At 35.3% G+C, this 20,309-nt stretch overlaps 1 protein-coding gene across 4 annotated transcripts in view; it reads right to left on the bottom strand.

Moving 5' to 3' along the window:
• Window positions 1-1,931: 1,931 nt before the first annotated feature.
• The window catches only part of LOC149772453 (lysine--tRNA ligase-like), an 84,016-nt gene continuing 65,638 nt past the window's right edge, over window positions 1,932-20,309 (bottom strand). For 2 of the 4 annotated variants that reach the window (XM_089947832.1, XM_089947833.1), the window contains exons 7-10: window positions 14,473-14,598; window positions 8,717-8,836; window positions 4,040-4,202; window positions 1,933-2,571 (exon numbers count right to left, since the gene is read on the bottom strand). In XM_089947832.1, coding sequence (XP_089803958.1) covers window positions 2,351-2,571; window positions 4,040-4,202; window positions 8,717-8,836; window positions 14,473-14,598 — 630 coding nt within the window. In that variant the 3' untranslated portion in view covers window positions 1,933-2,350. Of the gene's footprint in view, window positions 2,572-4,039; window positions 4,203-8,716; window positions 8,837-14,472; window positions 14,599-20,309 lie in introns of all 4 variants that reach the window. The other 2 variants (XM_089947830.1, XM_089947831.1) reach the window with 2 other exon arrangements.

Here is a 20,309-nt window from a genome sequence, read left to right as displayed (position 1 = left end):
TATTGTTGGTTCCACTGATTACTCAAGTGCAGTGGACGAATATATCAGGTACATTTCATAATAATTATAAGACTTTTGCTGAAATATTCCACCCTTTATTTGATTTGTGGTTTTATGGGTTTAATGTCAATTTTTGGCACATGATAGGCTAAACATGATGGCCAGTACTTTTTGGTGGGAAAACAGCAGGAAGAACCACTAAGCCACATCAAGTTACTAGCAAGCTTTCTCACATACCCATGTAAGCTAAGCCAAGACTCCAACCAATGCAGACAGAGGTGAGATGTCAGTTACCTGTAAAAGTAATTGCCCAAGACTTTGCCACCCAGGGCCCCCCTTTATTTGATGGATTACTCCATAGTAATCCACACTGCCAGAAGTCAGAAATCTTGATCCATTCCAATCCGATAGATGCTTGCATGTCAGACATACGATATAAAAGGCTTCAAAATATTTACAACACTGAACTAGTTCAACTTTATATTTCAATTATGATCTGCTATTCAATGCTGCTGATTTTGCCCTATATGTGTGAAAGCAGCTTAATTATTTTCCCCCTCCCAAACCTCAAGTAATCCTACATTACAACATTAAGACAGATGTACGACTGTTTACATATGTGAAGCACAAGTGAAATATGTCAGATCTACTTTTGGGAGTTTTCATCATTAACAGATAAAGGGATGGAAAAAAATGAAAAATGAAGTTAAAAAGGAGAAAAAAATGCAAGTACAAATGCAACACAGAATTTATGTTAAAATAGAAAGCACCATATCCATTCACTTAAAAGTTGAAGTTGAACTACAACAACATAGACCCTTATCTGCCATTGCATAATGTGCCTACAGATCATGGTCTATGATGTTTGCTCAACAATTACTCCAAACAACCTTAACAGACTGAAATCTACCTATGCATTATGCGATAACAGATCTGGATCTGTGCATTTTGCAGCTGGACTCAACTTTTAAGTGAGTATATATGGTAAATGTGGACTGATAAGTATTACTGTGAGTATGTATGGTAAATGTGGTCTGATAAGTATTACTGCAGGTATATATGGTAAATGTGGACTGATAAGTATTACTGTGAGTATGTATGGTAAATGTGGTCTGATAAGTATTACTGCAGGTATATATGGTAAATGTGGACTGATAAGTATTACTGTGGGTATATATGGTAAATGTGGACTGATAAGTATTACTGTGGGTATATATGGTAAATGTGGACTGATAAGTATTACTGTGAGTATGTATGGTAAATGTGGACTGATAAGTATTACTGCAGGTATATATGGTAAATGTGGACTGATAAGTATTACTGTGGGTATATATGGTAAATGTGGACTGATAAGTATTACTGTGAGTATGTATGGTAAATGTGGTCTGATAATTATTACTGCAGGTATATATGGTAAATGTGGACTGATATTTATTACTGTGAGTATATATGGTAAATGTGGACTGATAAGTATTACTGTGGGTATATATGGTAAATGTGGACTGATAAGTATTACTGTGGGTATATATGGTAAATGTGGACTGATAAGTATTACTGTGGGTATATATGGTAAATGTGGACTGATAAGTATTACTGTGGGTATATATGGTAAATGTGGACTGATAAGTATTACTGTGGGTATATATGGTAAATGTGGACTGATAAGTATTACTGTGAGTATATATGGTAAATGTGGACTGATAAGTATTACTGTGGGTATATATGGTAAATGTGGACTGATAAGTATTACTGTGAGTATATATGGTAAATGTGGACTGATAAGTATTACTGTGGGTATATATGGTAAATGTGGACTGATAAGTATTACTGTGAGTATATATGGTAAATGTGGACTGATAAGTATTACTGTGGGTATATATGGTAAATGTGGACTGATAAGTATTACTGTTATATTTCAGGGATTTACACTAAAATGTGACCATACTGGATTCCTGGGTAGAACTATTTTCATTCTGGACCAAACAGACATTTGGACGAATGTGTCTACAAAGTTTCATCTCCATCCTCCAAGTAGTTCAGGTGGAGTAATGATGAGAAATTTATCCTAACAGACAAGTGGATGTCAGATGATGAAATGCAAACAGGCCAACCTATAATCTCCCTTAAGCTCTTAAAAATGATATCCAGAACAGTACTCTACACTTATACACAAAAGAGGCAGCATAGAGGTTAATTTTATTTAAATATGTAGGGTGAATGTAATCCTGATGATAATACAAGTTTTAAGTTGCTTACGAAATTAAATTTAATTAACTGCAGGTGCCACCAAAATCCTGCCACTGACATCAGTTTGTTTTATCCTGTAATAGTATCTCTACTCTAATGCTTGCTACACAGAATTTCCTCTTTGAGAATTCAATGGAATTGATTCATTACCTTCTGAATGGAGATCTCTTGGGTCTGGAAATTTCACTTTTAGCTTCTTCTCCAGCTCTGACAACATGCTGATTCTTCTGAATGGAGGAGTGTAATCCACCTCCCACGCATCCCCTTCTGGACCCTCTGGGTGATATGTTACCTTGTAGCCGCCAGTGATGTACTTTACCATTCCTGGAAATATAAAGCATCTGTTCAAGAATCTAGTCAGGCAATGCCAGCTTACAGTGGTCTAAACATAAAGGTCACGGCATACTTCAAGCATTGGGATGAACTTACTTTTACTGGAATCTTCATCTTCTGTTTCTGTAAACCTGACCCCAGGATTAAAAGGGGTAAGCAAAGCGAGTCACTGAATGAATTGACCTTGCTATATAACAGTTAATTCCAAATAGGAACATATGCCACCAAGTCATTATTTAAATATAACTGAATGAAAACTAACACTAAACAAAGCTTAAAGCAAATCTTTTATGTCTTTGACATCAACCTGTAGGTGAAATATTGCCGTGTCCTCACTCCATAATAAAACATCTCAAGTATCAACAGAATCCATCAAGTAGTTGAGGAAATGTAAATACCTGCTCACTGATAATAACCTGGGAAATAAAATGAGCCATCAGGTACACAGTTACCATTTACAAGTTTCTACCAATGCATGTGGCCCCATAAGCCCTTGGTTTGTAAGGGCAGCACTGAGCACGCACTTTGTTTCAAGTTCACAATCCTTTTGATTGAGTCACAAATTTAATACAGGTACCTGTTCCTTGCAAAGTTCTGCCTTTTCCAGTAAATGTTTTCCCTTAATCTCTAAGCTCTCCCATGTGACAATCCTTTGATTGAGCCTTGAGTGATATTACAGAGTAACAGAGGATGGTTATTTGATCTACCACACATTTCACAAAGTGTCAGTTGCAGAACCCAAGCTCAGTCTCTACATAAGCACACACATGTATATGATGGTGCAGCCAAGGAAAGGGTGTACAGCGATATATCCAATGACCATAACAATTTACTAAACGATGTTGGAGGATTTCAGAAATTTATCAGACAATGCGGATGAATTTTTTAAAAACTTTCCACTATATGATATTAGGTAGTGCCATTAATAGGATAACTTTCCACTATATGATATTAGGTAGTGCCATTAATAGGATAACTTTCCACTATATGATATTAGGTAGTGCCATTAATAGGATAACTTTCCACTATTTGATATTAGGTAGTGCCATTAATAGGATAACTTTCCACTATATGATATTAGGTAGTGCCATTAATAGGATAACCTTCCTCTATATGATATTAGGTAGTGCCATTAGTAGAATGATGACTTAACTTTCACTGCCATTACAAAAAATCACCTGCTTGATGGAATTGGCTTATTTTCAATGACTGGTTGGTGCAACCTAATCAACTAAAGTTAAAAAAGTGTACTTTGTTCATTTTGTTTGAAATACTTTTGCTGCATTTAATTTTTTTCTTGAGAACATGGTTTCTATGTGGGTGAAATCCACAAGATCACCATGCTGAAGATTAAACAAAAATGGCTCTATAATATACAATTGGAATGAAACCCAAAACTGACTGCTGTGTTACTATAACCTTTAATGCAAATAAATTCCCTTCAGATTCTTTTACTCACCTGAAACGAGTTCTTCTGTGACCTTCATTAGATCCTGATAGTCAGCATAAGCCATGTAAAATTCACACGTCGTAAACTCTGGGTTGTGTGTAAGGTCTATACCCTCGTTCCTGAACTGCCTTCCAATTTCATAAACTCTGTCTAGTCCACCAACTACAAGCATCTACAAAACATGCAACTTCATGATTCATCTTTTACAAGATTAGACAATACAGACGCAGTATAACCTTGTTTGAAAGACCAGTTTATTTATTAACAATTTTTAACAAACTCTTAATAAATCAAATAATTTTTAATGGAAGATATCTGATGAGATGACACATCCTGAAAAAGATTTTGATGGCATCCAAGGTGGTCTCCAGACAGGATTTTAAGTATTTTAATAATTCACACCTTGCAACCTCTCTATCGTGCCTCTATTGAACGTAACAGTTTAGTCCATTTTAAGCAGGTGTAAGTTATGGGGAGGTAAATTAAAGGTGAAGTTATAGGTAGGAAAGACACTTGCTTGGTATATACAATGGATGTAAAGTAGGGTAAAAAGAAAGATTTGAAATCCAGAGTTCAAATAGTCTAGGAGTTTTGCAAATTGTGCTTCATCAAAAATGTTTTGTTTCTCATTTTTCTGCATACCATAATTTCACTGAAAAATATCTTCTGTTCCATTTTATGTTTGGAGGCAAAACCAATTTTAATTATGTAATAGTTACCTCCAAGTACTGCATAGCTTTCTATTCTTGGGCTCCAAGTCTTCAAGTCCAATCTTCATGTTAGTGGGAGGGAGGATACCAATCTTCATGTTAGTGGGAGGGTACCAAACTTCATGCTAGTGGGAGGGAGGGTACCAATCTTCATGCTAGTGGGAGGGAGGGTACCAATCTTCATGTTTGTGGGAGGGTACTAATCTTCATGCTAGTGGGAGGGAGGGGACCAATCTTCATGTTAGTGGGAGGGTACCAATCTTCATGCTAGTGGGAGGGTACCAATCTTCATGTTAGTGGAAGGGTATCAATCTTCATGCTAGAGGGAGGGTACCAATCTTCATGCGTGAGGGAGGGTACCAATCTTCATGCGTGAGGGAGGGTAGCAATCTTCATGTTAGTGGGAGGGTACCAATCTTCATGCTAGTGGGAGGGTACCAATCTTCATGCTAGTGGGAGGGAGGGTACCAATCTTCACGTTAGTGGGAGGGTACCAATCTTCATGCTAGTGGGAGGGTACCAATCTTCATGTTAGTGGACGGGTACAAATCTTCATGCTAGTGGGAGGGTACCAATCTTCATGCTAATGGGAGGGTACCAATCTTCATGCTAGTGGGAGGGTACCAATCTTCATGCTAGTGGGAGGGAGGGTACCAATCTTCATGTTAGTGGGAGGGTACCAATCTTCATGCTAGTGGGAGGGTACCAATCTTCATGTTAGTGGAAGGGTACCAATCTTCATGCTAGTGGGAGGGTACCAATCTTCATGCTAGTGGGAGGGTACCAATCTTCATGCTAGTGGGACGGAGGGGACCAATCTTCATGTTAGTGGGAGGGTACCAATCTTCATGTTAGTGGGAGGGTACCAATCTTCATGCTAGTGGGAGGGTACCAATCTCCATGTTAGTGGAAGGGTACCAATCTTCATGGATTTTGTGGTTGTTATAAACCCCATATTTAAAGAGCCAATGAATAACTACTCTTCCTTAGAAACAACAACCCATTTATCAAAAAATATGAATCATTTTCAGACAACAATTTTTCACACAACCACAAAAATAATTCAAAATAATGAAATGCATTGGCGATGTTATCACTACATGGTATTATGTCTCTTTATGCATGGACAGACCATCATGTAAATTTTTTAAATATTTGTACTAAAGAATGAGCTTTTTGCATGACATTACTTACACAATACAAATAATCAAATGTGTACATAAAATAACAATTAACATATTCTCATTGTGCATGAAAGGACAGGCAAATTTACATAGTTCTCACAATAATTTTTCATGGAGTGTTTAATGGTTTGTGGGTGGTCAATGGAATCTGTTTAACTGCAATTGCTATATTTAACTTAATTTTAAAAAAAAATAAACTATAAATGTACCCTGACAAGGAAAAGATGCATTCACACATAAAAATATACTGAATGAATAAAAAATATACAAGAACTTGATATTTAGTTCTTGTTTTAAAATGTTCACATGGTGGACCCTTTAGCTGACTTTATCAACATGAGATCCAAACAGCCTGAGACAGCTCACCTGGCCGAATGGCCAGATGCAAGAGACACTGATCAAGAAATCTTGGCCAGTAATTATGCTTTATTCTAATGCTGTTGATTGCATATATTATGAAAACAACTGTTTCAAGGTTTCTCAAGTTTCTACCTCTTCGTACATGATTGATGCCACATCAGCAGCAATTGTCCAATACTGTAAAGCCTCCATGCCGTGACAGTTCTGTCAAAGTTTGTCAAATTCTGCTAAGCATTATTTTTATATAGCTAAAGTTGTGTTAGTTAAAGTTGTGTAAGCATTTTTCTGCTGGAGCCCCAAGTGGCTCAGTGGTCTAAAGCGCTCACCATTATGGATCACTGCCATCTCACCTGTCGGTGTGGGTTCGAGGCTCAGGCTCAGCCTATGTGGTTATGTGAGAAAGCTTTTAAAGCTGCTTCTCGTGGGTTGGTGGTTCTTTCCAGGGTTTTCTCCGAGTTCTTCCTCCCATCATTTATACTGACCGCCATGTATAGCCTAAAATGGCATTGAACCCTACAACAAATTTTTGTTTCTAAAACCTACTTACATCTGATGGCATATCAGCAGCATCTGTATAAATCTATAAGGTATTCAAGCTAGTATGCTTTGTCAAATTGTGAATATAATAAGTTCTTTCTTTCCTAACAGCAACCATATCTGATGGCAGATTGACAGAATCTCTACAAACTTAAAATGCCTTAATGCCACAATGCAGCGTCAAATTTGGTCAAATTATGTCAAGTATGTTTCTGTGAAGTCATTTAAATGCATTTTTATTTTCAGTAATGGTAGCTTTGTTTGAAGATGAATGGGTATCATTTGTACTAATTTGAAAGTCTTTAATCCAAGTAAGTTTTTCCAGCAAACTTGTAAAACTCAGATGAGCAGTTTCAGAGAACTCACTGAAAGTATTTTTTCTATTTTTGGTAATGGCAGCTATAATTTTTAGCATATCTGCATCTTTTGTACAAACCTGAAAGACAATTATGCCAGGATGCTGAAAAATCCAATTCTACCACGCCATTCTTTTTAGATGCCATTTATTTTATTTTTACTTTTAGCAAAGGAAACTATAATTTAAGAATTTTATTATAGATCTGCATCATTTGTATAACCTTGAGCGACATTTTGAAAAAGAAGAGATTTTGCCATTTTTTGGTAATGCCAAGTATATTTGATTGTGGATTTGCATCATTTGTGCTTCCCATCATGTCTGGCAAAATTTTGTTACAAAGTTTTTGTTGAAAAGTTATTTAATTTTTTTAATAATTTTAGCAAAATGCAACCATATTTTATGGTGGATCAGCATCATTCATCCAACAGTGAAATGGCTTTGTGCCAGAATGCTCTCTGCTAAGTTTGGTTAAAACTAGTTTAGTCTGATTGAAAAGTTTAGACAGCAATCGTTGACAAGCGCACATGATGAAGATGAATGATGGGAAACAAAGCCATACCAGAATCTCAAGACATGTTTCAGTCTGATGAGCTAACTAGTCAGCAGAAAAATGATGAGCTGTCTAGTCAGCAGAAAAATGATGAGCTTACTAGTCAGCAGAAAAACGATGAGCTAACTAGTCAGCAGAAAAATGAAGAGCTAACTAGTCAGCAGAAAAAGGATCATTTCTGCTAGGTTACTATACTCAATACACATTTTGCATATTCTGACTCTCCAGCTTCTTTTCTTTAACTGTTCTAATTACAAATCTCCAAATCAAATACATAGTTTTAATTAGTATCCTTAAATTTGAGATCAGAGAGGAAGATCATCCACCTTTATTTATTTGTTTATTTATTTACACATCTGCATCTTACACAAGAGTCCCTACAAGCAACAGATACTTTGCTGACAAAAATAATTTCCAGGAATCTATGATAATTTATCTTTCTGTGTACCTGCCAAGTGTTGAAACCACATCTGATATTCTTCACTGATACAATTTTCAATATGGCCACAGTGGTGACCATATTGGAAATAAGATTGGCTTCAAATTCTTTTCCGATCAACTACATTGTAAGAGGTCTTTTCTGAAACTCCATGTCAATATGATTTTTAATTCAGAAGTACTACCGATGGCATGACATCTATGAACAACATTGCTGTGGTCATACTGGATTAAGTTTAGCATCATTATCATTTAGAAACATTTAGAAATAGTAGTTTTGTGAGAAAACTTCATACTGATATGACCATCCATTTAGAATCACATTTAATAAAACGAAGGAGATTTTTAAAATGGCATCATAGGAGCATTATTGGATGGTGCCATTTTTATTTCATGCCAACTAAACCTTGGGATGAAAGTGTTTTTTGGTTATGCAGTTTTTCATTGTATGCATTATTTATGGAAACAATGATATAAAGTGGTGCAAACATTTGTACAATCACAATGTTGAGTATTTGCCAATACAGAAAAAGCTTAAAAATAAAATACCTTGAGGTACAATTCTGGTGCTATTCTCATGTACAGCTGCATGTTCAGTTCATTGTGATGGGTGGTGAAAGGTCTGGCTGTTGCCCCTCCGGGAATCATATTCATCATCGGAGTTTCTACCTAACACAAGAAAAATACACAATAATCAATGCCACTGTCCTGTTTATATGTAACAGATAAAATACAATGGGAATCCACAGTAGTTAATTAAGTTGGTAGAGCATCTGACTTCTAATTCAAGGGCTGCATGTGTGAAACTCACCCAGGCCAACTGGGTCTGCTGCCCCTGTGCATCCTTGAGAAAGACACTTAGATCCCATTTCCTCAGCAAAATATAGCCAATACTGTGTTAACAGCACCATTAAACACACAAAAACATTATATACTGTAGTATCACTCATTTTTGTGGGGTACCAAATTCATGGATTTCATTCTTGCCCTGAACTGTGAATTTAACCCTTTACCTCATGCAAGCGCCTTTGGACGCCTCTACTCCATTTGCATGGAAGCGCCTTTTTTCCCCTCTACTGCAATTGCATGGAAGCACCTTTTAATGCCTGCTGTAAACATCAGCCATTTTTAGCAGGTTTTCATAGCACCACCTTCGGGGAAAACCCCCTTTTAGATACCTCATTCATTGCTGTGAATGATCATTTAGTCAGATCATGTGGTCGCTGTTTATGCATGCTCTGGTCGAAATCTGCTATTTAAAGTAACTGGGTCATATTCTCCACTCTCCAAAATGGAGATCGCAGTTTTCGTTCAGTACTTTTCACGATTAGAATCACAACTATAAAAGCTTCAATAACTTAGGTAAAGGCACATGATGTTGATGTAGGTAGCAATTAGTTTTTATAAATTATCAAATTCAGATGACTTCGTGATGTAGATGCAGACAAAGAACTTGTAAATTTTGTGTGTGAGAAATGGCAGCTACAGTTGGTCACGCGGCTTCACTGACTTGACGGTGAACAAATTCTCTCAAGATTTTAAAACACAAAAAAAACTTCTTCCATGAAAAATAATTACACAGCTATAATGATCGGACTTTACTCTTAAATTTTTCCATACATAATAGATGTGTACCAAAAATGTAAACTGATTAAAATTACTGTTAAACGTAACATACACTACACTGCTTAACAGTTAACATGGAGTCGAATAGGTAAAAGGTGTTCTATTTATAGCGCACTGCACTGGGTAACTTTGCTACATGTGTATCGGTGGGCTAAAAAGGCAAACACACTATGAGGTAAAGGGTTTAAAACCCAACAAAATATGGACCACATACCCCCACTTTTATTTAACTGTGTTTCAATCTTAGAGATCAGCAAATCTATTTGATAAATTAATGTCATCTCTGTAATCTTGCAACAAATATTAGTTTTTACATGTGCTGTTTTACCTGAACTGAAATGTTGATTACAAGCACAGTCTCTAAATAATCATCTGCATATAACAGTGAGACAAAGGAAAGGATGTCGGACAATATTTATGATGACGACGATTTACTAGACAGTGATGGGGGATTTCAGAACTTATCAGAAAAAGAGGGTGAATTTTTGGACTTTATACCAGATGATATTGGTAGTGATCTTTTTATAGGATAATGTGAATTTTTAAAAATGTTGACTTAGCTTCAGGTTAGGTTCAACAGTTACCCAGTAGAAGTGTATTAAAATTTTGACAGCTTTAGTTTTAACGAAGAGATCACACATGTACTTTAATAACTGAAAAACTTAGTGTTGTTTGCCGAGCTGTCTCCCTTGATGTCATTGTTGGCTGAGTTGTCTCCCACTGATGTCATTGTTGGCTGAGTTGTCTCCCACTGATGTCGATGTTGGCTGCGTTGTCTCCCACTGATGTCAAGTGAATGATCTTGACAGGTGATAGATTTTGTTCATAAACTGAAGCAGCTGGCATCTGTTCTTGGCATTGTTTGTTGTTTTGTATTCTTTATTTGGGGTATTTGTAGATGTTGATCCACAAAGTCAAATATCTATAAATATGCAAACTTAGACAGGCAAATCCATCAATATAAGTACCCAAGAAACTGTCTTTTATTTTCTTTCTTTTATTTAAAAAAAAAAAATTTAAATTGAGACCCAAATACATAGATGATACTACGGTATATAACAAAGTAGCTTCAACTGTTTCTCAAAACACATGGCCTCAAATACATTATTATGCTTTTATCAACTTTTAACAACACCTGAACACAATAGTGGCAGAAGCCAACGAAAGGTAAAAATGAAAAATGTACAAAAAGATAGTATACAACTTCAGGAAGATAATACCCTTTCATAAAAATCTAAACATAAAATAAACAAGATAAAATATAAAACATAATATTTAAATCTGTTAAATGTATACAAAGTAAAAGATGATGGCAGCAAATATCAAATCCTTAAAATATGATTAGAAATTGCTTTATATTAATACAGAGCTGCCAACCCTCCAGACTCACAATTAGTGAAAAGTGGGGGGAAAATTAGTGAATTTTGAATGCAATTAGTGAAAAATTGTATCATGACACTAACTCCATCCACTTTAATGGTCAGTACTGCATTATATGAAAATCCCAAAATAAAATAAAAACGTTATTTAGACTGATTACATGTACTGCTTTATTTGCAGACAAATTTACTGATACACACAAACTTCAAGCTATTTGTCATGATATGATGTTGTTGCAGTCTTGAACTTCCTCAATCAGCTATGGTAAATTTGTTTTTAAAACAGTTCATGCTTCATGCCTGCTGGTTAATCTTGGGGATTAAAATTGTTGCCAATTTTCAGCACCTAAGAAGGCACTAAAGTTTGTCTTATTTTTCCTCACAATATGAAATAATCTTTCACTGTCACTGTTGCTGATCTCCACCGAAAGACAGGTTATGTTCAACAAGAAAGTTCACAAACAATGCTTTAGCACTGGTAGAATGCAGGACTTGAGTAGGTGGCTTAAAGTACTCCAAAACTGAAATCTGATGGGGGTGTTAAAGTAATGTGCTTTTTCACACCATTCTGCCAGATGCCCACAAGGGCTCGCATAATTGCTTACAATTTATGTCATACATGTATTATAAAAAATATTACTACATGGTACATGTATGACAGGTAAGCAACAATACCAGCCCTTGTGCACATTCCCAATTGTAAAATTTGTGGCACACTACTGTGCAAAACGCATATTGTACATCGATGTTTGATGGCTGAATGCTAGGCCAAATTTTGGCATACCCCAATCTCCACTTCAATTTTTGTGGAATACAAATCTTTTTCATTGGAGGTGAAAACATTTTAGCTGCAGTGAAGCTTAATGAAGTGGTATCAATCCAGAAGATGAAACGTCGAAGGGTGAACAATTAGTGGCATCAGAGCATGCACGGAAAACTGTGATCTCAAGCAAATTACGATATATGCTAATTTTTAAATCTAAAAACTTCCAACACTCGAAAAAGTTGTCTTCATGTAGTTTCCCAACCATTATGTGCTTTTTGCTAACAATGTGCTTCCTCACATCATCTCTGCCACCATGCCCAATGCTAAAATTTGTGGCACACTGTGTGCAAAAAGAATTATTTCGATATTTGATGGCTGAATGCACGGACAAGTTTTTGTATACTCCAAACTAAACTTCACTTTTTGTGCAATGCATTTTTCTTTTCCTTGGTGGTGAAGACGTTTTCAAGATGAAATGCCTAGCGTTAATTCAAATCAGTGTTGGCAGTGCAAACACAGAGAAAAATTCCAGTTAGGCCTTGGTTTCTTTCAACAGCATTTGTAAAACTAGTATTATATACATAGATTAAATTATGCTAAAAATGCATGCTACCAGGCCCTCTGTACGAATCAGTTACAGTTCTACTAATGTCGTGACTAGCAGTATCGGACTGTTTCGGCAACCGCTGATATCACGACTAGCACTTAACGGGAAAATTTAAAATAACTGAAAATTGCACAATTCATCTTTTTGCATGTTGTGTGAATCTGTGAATCACTGTAGAAAGTCATGAAATTCACGCCAAAATCGTGAGGGTTGGCAGCTATGTAAATACTTCCATTTCCAAAGACTGAAATCAACACACTTGACAAGAATATGTTCCACCGTCGGTGGACACTGACATAGACCAGCCAACCCTGAAAAAACTGTCAGTGGACACTGACACAGACCAGCCAACCCCTAACAAGACCCTCAGTGGACACTGATACAGACCTGCCAACCCCGACAAGACCATCTCAGTAAGGCAGTTGATTTTTTCCCAAAAGTTTGACCAGTTTTTAGTACAGTGGAACAAACTGTCATAAACTGCTATTGTAAAGCTGGCCAATGTATTTAAAAGTTTAGTAATCGAAACACGAAGCAACAGTATGTTCAACTGAAAAGTTTATAAAGTACATGTAGAACTTATTTACCACTAGTACAGTTTCACAATCTTCAGTTCCCAACCCTATGCAACTCAATGGCTTGCTCCTATCTCTCAATGTAATTTGTGGAATTTCTTTCCTTTTCACACGACGACAGCAAATATATCTCCTGCCACAAGACAAACTCAAAGTGACACATGATGTTAAATAACGTAATCATGTCCTTACTGCTCTTATTCACAAGATGATTATTACACTTTTTCAGAGGTTTATTTTACCTTTCATCTTCAACATGCATTGTTTGCTGGACACCATTTTTTAAAAAAGTTCTGTAATCAACAGTTTCATCATGCAGATGCTTTGCATGAAGAAATATGTGCAGTTTAAAGCATCTGAGGTACTGCTGTAATGTTAGTCTGGTTCCCTGACTAACTCCACAAATTCTAATATGAAAGTCAGATCCTAATCAAACATTGATGAACCAATTATCCAGATGTTTTGGCAACAATCATTTTTCTATAGTTTTGGCTTTTATTCCGTAAGTCTGTATTTTAAGGGTCATTTTTGTAAGACTTGCGGAAAAATCGTAAGGGTTGGCAGATCTGCTGTCATGGTATACACTCTGGACAAGGTTCAAATACATAAAACTTGTCTTGAATAAAATATGCAAAACATGAAATTTATTTACATGTACATTTTCAACTTGCAGCATGTTTAACATGTCAAGATTCAAATCGCTTGATTTTTCATATTTCCCATACATGAAGCAGAACACTTAAAATTTATTTAGTTTAATGTATGCCAAACCACATATACTTAACATGTGGTAAGTGATGTATGTCAAATGTGTGGTATTCCATATGTTCTGAATACCATTAAACCTGTGTTAATCAAAACAAATATATTTTATACATGTGGCCACTTTACTGTATAAAATGAATATTAAAATGGTAGACTTTTGCAAATGAAATTTCAATTTCAGAAAAAAATGCACAGAAAAAATACTTAATGGTCAAGTTTTCATATACATGAAGGAATATTCATCTCCAGAGATTAAACATGTTAAAGAACATGTAAAAGTATAAAAAAGATTCTTATAACAATCTATAGGTACAGTGACCTACTTTTGAAAAATAGGTGCAAAACTCTTAGGGTAAAATATTCTTGAATGAGAATTTTCTGTAAAATGCGTGTTCCACAGTTCCCAGTTTTGACTTCACCTCAAAGTCTAAGCCTCCTGGATAGCACCCTAGGGAAATAACTGCATCACAATATCCCTGTACTTCTGTAACTTTGGCAGATGTGTAAGATAAGATAAAACAGATCAAGTACACAATTAATAATGCATTCAGAGACTTGCTATGAATGTCTATAGTATTAAACCTTACCTCCAAAAATCCTATATTGTCAAGGAACTTTCTAATGTAATTTATTATCTTTGCTCTAACAATGAATTTCTGTCGCACTTGTTCGTTGATTATGAGGTCCAAGTATCTCTGCCTAAATCTTGTTTCCTGGAACAAAGGAGAAAAACAATCACTAGAAGTGAAAATGGGAACTGCATCTTTCCTTTATTCAAATAAAAACTATAAAGGAGTGTGAAAAGTAGATCACCATTATCTCCCCTTGCCTGTAATAAGCAGTTTCCTTGACAATGAATACCTATCTAGTTTCATCACTATACATACAACAGTGTCAGAAAGAACCTTCACAATGAATACCTATCTAGTTTCATCACTATGCATACAACAGTGTCAGAAAGAACCTTCACAATGAATACCAATCTAGTTTCATTACTATACATACAACAGTGTCAGAAAGAACCTTCACAATGAATACCTATCTAGTTTCATCACTATGCATACAACAGTGTCAGAAAGAACCTTCACAATGAATACCTATCTAGTTTCATTACTATACATACAACAGTGTCAGAAAGAACCTTCACAATGAATACCTATCTAGTTTGATCACTATACATACAACAGTGTCAGAAAGAACCTTCACAATGAATACCTATCTAGTTTCATCACTATACATACAACAGTGTCAGAAAGAACCTTCACAATGAATACCTATCTAGTTTCATCACTATACATACAACAGTGTCAGAAAGAACCTTCACAATGAATACCTATCTAGTTTCACCACTATACATACACCAGTGTCAGAAAGAACCTTCACAATGAATACCTATCTAGTTTCATTACTATACATACAACAGTGTCAGAAAGAACCTTCACAATGAATACCTATCTAGTTTCATTACTATACACAGAACAGTGTCAGAAAGAACCTTCACAATGAATACCTATCTAGTTTCATCACAATACATACAACAGTGTCAGAAAGAACCTTCACAATGAATACCTATCTAGTTTCACCACTATACATAAAACAGTGTCAGAAAGAACCTTCACAATGAACACCTATCTAGTTTCATCACTATACATACAACAGTGTCAGAAAGAACCTTCCCAATGAATACCTATCTAGTTTCATTACTATACATACAACAGTGTCAGAAAGAACCTTCACAATGAATACCTATCTAGTTTCATCACTATACATACAACAGTGTCAGAAAGAACCTTCACAATGAATACCTATCTAGTTTCATCACTATACATACAACAGTGTCAGAAAGAACCTTCACAATGAATACCTATCTAGTTTCATTACTATACATACACCAGTGTCAGAAAGAACCTTCACAATGAATACCTATCTAGTTTCATTACTATACATACAACAGTGTCAGAAAGAACCTTCACAATGAATACCTATCTAGTTTCATCACTATACATACAACAGTGTCAGAAAGAACCTTCACAATGAATACCTATCTAGTTTCATCACTATACATACAACAGTGTCAGAAAGAACCTTCACAATGAATACCTATCTAGTTTCATCACTATACATACAACAGTGTCAGAAAGAACCTTCACAATGAATACCTATCTAGTTTCATTACTATACATACAACAGTGTCAGAAAGAACCTTCACAATGAATACCTATCTAGTTTCACCACTATACATACAACAGTGTCAGAAAGAACCTTCACAATGAATACCTATCTAGTTTCATTACTATACATACAACAGTGTCAGAAAGAACCTTCATAATGAATACCTATCTAGTTTCATTACTATACATACAACAGTGTCAGAAAGAACCTTCACAATGAATACCTATCTAGTTTCATCACTATACATACAACAGTGTCAGAAAGAACCTTCACGATGAATACCTATCTAGTTTCATCACTATACATACACCAGTGTCAGAAAGAACCTTCACGATGAATACCTATCTAGTTTCATTACTATACATACAACAGTGTCAGAAAGAACCTTCACGATGAATACCTATCTAGTTTCATTACTATACATACAACAGTGTCAGAAAGAACCTTCACGATGAATACCTATCTAGTTTCATTACTATACATACAACAGTGTCAGAAAGAACCTTCACAATGAATACCTATCTAGTTTCATTACTATACATACAACAGTGTCAGAAAGAACCTTCACAATGAATACCTATCTAGTTTCATCACTATACATACAACAGTGTCAGAAAGAACCTTCACAATGAATACCTAACTAGTTTCATCACTATACATACAACAGTGTCAGAAAGAACCTTCACAATGAATACCTATCTAGTTTCATCACTATACATACAACATTGTCAGAAAGAACCTTCACAATGAATACCTATCTAGTTTCATCACTATACATACAACATTGTCAGAAAGAACCTTCACAATGAATACCTATCTAGTTTCATCACTATACATACAACATTGTCAGAAAGAACCTTCACAATGAATACCTATCTAGTTTCATCACTATACATACAACATTGTCAGAAAGAACCTTCACAATGAATACCTATCTAGTTTCATCACTATACATACAACAGTGTCAGAAAGAACCTTCACAATGAATACCTATCTAGTTTCATCACTATACATACAACAGTGTCAGAAAGAACCTTCACAATGAATACCTATCTAGTTTCATCACTATACATACAACAGTGTCAGAAAGAACCTTCACAATGAATACCTATCTAGTTTCATCACTATACATACACCAGTGTCAGAAAGAACCTTCACAATGAATACCTATCTAGTTTCATCACTATACATACACCAGTGTCAGAAAGAACCTTCACAATGAATACCTATCTAGTTTCATCACTATACATACACCAGTGTCAGAAAGAACCTTCACAATGAATACCTATCTAGTTTCATCACTATACATACAACAGTGTCAGAAAGAACCTTCACAATGAATACCTATCTAGTTTCATCACTATACATACAACAGTGTCAGAAAGAACCTTCACAATGAATACCTATCTAGTTTCACCACTATACATACAACAGTGTCAGAAAGAACCTTCACAATGAATACCTATCTAGTTTCACCACTATACATACAACAGTGTCAGAAAGAACCTTCACAATGAATACCTATCTAGTTTCATCACTATACATACAACAGTGTCAGAAAGAACCTTCACAATGAATACCTATCTAGTTTCATTACTATACATACACCAGTGTCAGAAAGAACCTTCACAATGAATACCTATCTAGTTTCACCACTATACATACAACAGTGTCAGAAAGAACCTTCACAATGAATACCTATCTAGTTTCACCACTATACATAAAACAGTGTCAGAAAGAACCTTCACAATGAACACCTATCTAGTTTCACCACTATACATACAACAGTGTCAGAAAGAACCTTCACAATGAATACCTATCTAGTTTCATTACTATACATACAACAGTGTCAGAAAGAACTTTCACAATGAATACCTATCTAGTTTCACCACTATACATACAACAGTGTCAGAAAGAACCTTCACAATGAATACCTATCTAGTTTCATTACTATACATACAACAGTGTCAGAAAGAACCTTCACAATGAATACCTATCTAGTTTCATTACTATACATACAACAGTGTCAGAAAGAACCTTCACAATGAATACCTATCTAGTTTCATCACTATACATACAAAAGTGTCAGAAAGAACCTTCACAATGAATACCTATCTAGTTTCATTACTATACATACACCAGTGTCAGAAAGAACCTTCACAATGAATACCTATCTAGTTTCATTACTATACATACACCAGTGTCAGAAAGAACCTTCACGATGAATACCTATCTAGTTTCATTACTATACATACAACAGTGTCAGAAAAAACCTTCACGATGAATACCTATCTAGTTTCATTACTATACATACAACAGTGTCAGAAAGAACCTTCACGATGAATACCTATCTAGTTTCATCACTATACATACAACAGTGTCAGAAAGAACCTTCACGATGAATACCTATCTAGTTTCATTACTATACATACAACAGTGTCAGAAAGAACCTTCACAATGAATACCTATCTAGTTTCATCACAATACATACAACAGTGTCAGAAAGAACCTTCACAATGAATACCTATCTAGTTTCATTACTATACATACAACAGTGTCAGAAAGAACCTTCACAATGAATACCTAACTAGTTTCATCACTATACATACAACAGTGTCAGAAAGAACCTTCACAATGAATACCTATCTAGTTTCATCACTATACATACAACATTGTCAGAAAGAACCTTCACAATGAATACCTATCTAGTTTCATCACTATACATACAACAGTGTCAGAAAGAACCTTCACAATGAATACCTATCTAGTTTCATCACTATACATACACCAGTGTCAGAAAGAACCTTCACAATGAATACCTATCTAGTTTCATTACTATACATACACCAGTGTCAGAAAGAACCTTCACAATGAATACCTATCTAGTTTCATTACTATACATACAACAGTGTCAGAAAGAACCTTCACAATGAATACCTATCTAGTTTCATCACTATACATACAACAGTGTCAGAAAGAACCTTCACAATGAATACCTATCTAGTTTCATCACTATACATACAACAGTGTCAGAAAGAACCTTCACAATGAATACCTATCTAGTTTCACCACTATACATACAACAGTGTCAGAAAGAACCTTCACAATGAATACCTATCTAGTTTCACCACTATACATAAAACAGTGTCAGAAAGAACCTTCACAATGAATACCTATCTAGTTTCATCACTATACATACAACAGTGTCAGAAAGAACCTTCACAATGAATACCTATCTAGTTTCATTACTATACATACACCAGTGTCAGAAAGAACCTTCACAATGAATACCTATCTAGTTTGATCACTATACATACAACAGTGTCAGAAAGAACCTTCACAATGAATACCTATCTAGTTTCATTACTATACATACAACAGTGTCAGAAAGAACCTTCACAATGAATACCTAACTAGTTTCATCACTATACATACAACAGTGTCAGAAAGAACCTTCACAATGAATACCTATCTAGTTTCATCACTATACATACAACATTGTCAGAAAGAACCTTCACAATGAATACCTATCTAGTTTCATTACTATACATACAACAGTGTCAGAAAGAACCTTCACAATGAATACCTATCTAGTTTCATTACTATACATACACCAGTGTCAGAAAGAACCTTCACAATGAATACCTATCTAGTTTCATTATTATACATACAACAGTGTCAGAAAGAACCTTCACAATGAATACCTATCTAGTTTCATCACTATACATACAACAGTGTCAGAAAGAACCTTCACAATGAATACCTATCTAGTTTCATTACTATACATACACCAGTGTCAGAAAGAACCTTCACAATGAATACCTATCTAGTTTCATTACTATACATACAACAGTGTCAGAAAGAACCTTCACAATGAATACCTATCTAGTTTCATCACTATACATACAACAGTGTCAGAAAGAACCTTCACAATGAATACCTATCTAGTTTCATCACTATACATACAACAGTGTCAGAAAGAACCTTCACAATGAATACCTTTCTAGTTTCACCACTATACATACAACAGTGTCAGAAAGAACCTTCACAATGAATACCTATCTAGTTTCACCACTATACATACAACAGTGTCAGAAAGAACCTTCACAATGAATACCTATCTAGTTTCATCACTATACATACAACAGTGTCAGAAAGAACCTTCACAATGAATACCTATCTAGTTTCATTACTATACATACAACAGTGTCAGAAAGAACCTTCACAATGAATACCTATCTAGTTTCATTAC

Source organism: Sinohyriopsis cumingii, unplaced genomic scaffold (assembly GCF_028554795.1).
Source record: "Sinohyriopsis cumingii isolate HCF-2022 unplaced genomic scaffold, ASM2855479v2 utg001505l, whole genome shotgun sequence".
Taxonomy (NCBI): Eukaryota; Metazoa; Mollusca; class Bivalvia; order Unionida; family Unionidae; genus Sinohyriopsis; species Sinohyriopsis cumingii.
The sequence above is the reverse complement of the archived record's forward strand: the minus strand, read 5'-3'. Positions and strand labels throughout refer to the sequence as shown.